The sequence below is a fragment of the Galeopterus variegatus genome, unplaced genomic scaffold (genome assembly GCF_000696425.1).
Source record: "Galeopterus variegatus unplaced genomic scaffold, G_variegatus-3.0.2 Scaffold1715, whole genome shotgun sequence".
Taxonomy (NCBI): domain Eukaryota; kingdom Metazoa; phylum Chordata; class Mammalia; order Dermoptera; family Cynocephalidae; genus Galeopterus; species Galeopterus variegatus.
The window spans coordinates 114838-116999 of NW_007727826.1; the positions used below are offsets into that span (position 1 = coordinate 114838).

At 56.8% G+C, this 2162-nt stretch overlaps 1 protein-coding gene across 1 annotated transcript in view; it reads right to left on the bottom strand.

The window, feature by feature from the left end:
• The window catches only part of LOC103595211 (unconventional myosin-X-like), a gene marked incomplete at its 3' end in the record, with an annotated part of 109972 nt that extends 108843 nt beyond the window's left edge, over window positions 1-1129 (bottom strand). Inside the window, exon 1 of the mRNA XM_008578545.1 lies at window positions 742-1129. Coding sequence (XP_008576767.1) covers window positions 742-762 — 21 coding nt within the window. The remainder of the gene's footprint in view (window positions 1-741) is intronic.
• Between the last annotated feature and the right edge of the window lie 1033 nt (window positions 1130-2162).

Consider the following 2162-nt stretch of genomic DNA (forward strand, 5'->3'; position numbering starts at 1 on the left):
AAAAAAAAAAAGAGTTCTCAAGTCGTTTCAAGTAACTGTGGTGTCCCGCCTTCGATGTCCCTAAAGAGGGCATCAGTTTCATCTTATAAAATAGCCACTGTTTGCCCTGAACGATTTTCTTTCAGTTCGAATTCAAAATCTGCCAATGACAGACAGTCAACACAAATAAACGACCTTTTGATCCCATCCTCTGGAATTATCGCAAACCCTAAAAGAGCACTTCTTGGTGAGCACAGAACCTAGACTGCAAGGTCCGGCAGGCAGAGAAAACAGTGACTGATTAAACCCTGGCCTCCCCTTCTCACACCTCATTACGCCGTCCCCTCTCGAGGGTTTGCACCCCTGCACAGGAAGCCGGCACGTTTTGCAAAGGAAATACCAGAGCAGACCTTTCTTGGAGAAAGGCACGTCCCTGTTGAACATTTGATTGGGCTTCCTGCACCCAGGCAGTCCGGCATGCAGGATCTCCCCGGCCAGGGCCCAGGCGCCCGCCGCCTCACCTGGGGCGGGCTGCGCGGGGACACCCCGAGAGCCGGCCACCCGCGCAAGAGGAAACGCACCTTCGCTACACCCTGGAGCAAAGTGCGAGCGCGGGACAGAACAAAACCTGCCTCGGCTTACTCATCGGAGACGCGGCGGGGGGAGAGGGTGTGACTTGGGGCGACTCCCAGCGAGTCTCGCCCTCTCGGGCTCAGGGCACAGCAGCCCAGTGCGCGCGCTGCGGGCTCCGGGGGCACTCACCTCGGGGAAGAAGTTATCCATTGTTCCGGCGCAGTCCCCAACTCGCCGCGTCCGGCTCCCAGCTCGCGGAAGTCAGCGTAGCAGCAGGTCCGGGGACAGCATGCGTGTCACGGCGCTGCTCCCGGGAGCTCGAGCCCGCGGGGCTCCCCCGCTGCCATGGCCTGATCCCTTCTCGTCTTGCTCACCTTTTGTTTGCCCGAACCCAAGTCTCTAACTCATCCGTCCCACCGGCAGCCTTTGTCTCTTCTTCCTCCAAGTTGCTCACTCCTGGGCGAAGCGCTCGCGAGCGGAGAACAGCTGGTGGCACATTCCTCCCCCGGACTGGGGGAGGGCGGCGGGGGGCTTGAGAGCGCGCCCCCTCCCTTTGCGCTCCGGCCGGGGGNAATCCCGCGCGTTCCCCGTAGTCTCCCGGAGTCTCCCGCCTTCTCACCTGGACGCGGGCCGGAGACTTGACGCTTCCCTCCGGTAACAGACACTAAATAGTTACTTAGAGAGGGGAGGATGACTGAGGGGGTCCTTGGTGCCTTTTATGTTTAGCAGACCCTGGAACCGGCTCAACACGGATCTCATTAATGCAGCTCGGCCGAGGGGCGATCCCGGGGAAGGAAGCGCGCGGTCGGCGGAGCTGCAGGGCTGCGGGGCCAGATCAAAGCGGAAATCGGAGGCTAATCAGAAGTTCTGGAAGCTGCCTTCTCGTCTTGAGTTTCTCTCCTGCAGTCATGTTGAAAGACGTTTTCATAACAGTGGGGGAAATGTGGTTTTGTGAACTGGAAGGGGACGTGGCCCATAGCACCTTTAACGACGTATCCCTTCCTGGACCGAGGGGAAGCAGAGGTGGGCGGTTGGAAGTGAGGCGGATGAATGACCAAAGATCAGACCCAGCGGGTACTGAGTCCCGATTTCCTTAGGGCAGTTCTGCAGACTTGACCGTGCACGGGAATCACCTGGGGATCTTGTTCAAAGGCAGACGGATTCCGTAGGGTGGACCTTGAGAACCTGCTTTTCTAACAGGCTTCCAGGTGCCCCTCGAAGCCTGCCATAGTGCTGAACTACAGCCTGTCTGTAACAAGTGAGAAATTAAGATTAAAGGCTTAGAAACTGTTGTGGCAATTTTAACAATGCCACTACCCCCAAGCACGTGATCAGTGGACTCTTTGAACCGAGTATAAACCAGTTTGGGTGTTGTCAGGCTCACGTGGTGAGTCACACCTGGCACGCAGCATATTGGTACCTGGCAGATTGGGAACAAAAATGACTCGTTCTTTACCACAAATAGTTTGAGAAGCTCTCTCTAGGAGATTTGCCGACTGCTACTCAGCCTTTGTAACTCTTTTCAGAAAGTCACATCTTCCAGGGGAAGCCTTCCCACAAATGCCACTCCACTCACCCCACCCCAGCTCCACCAAAGCACTGGATCATAT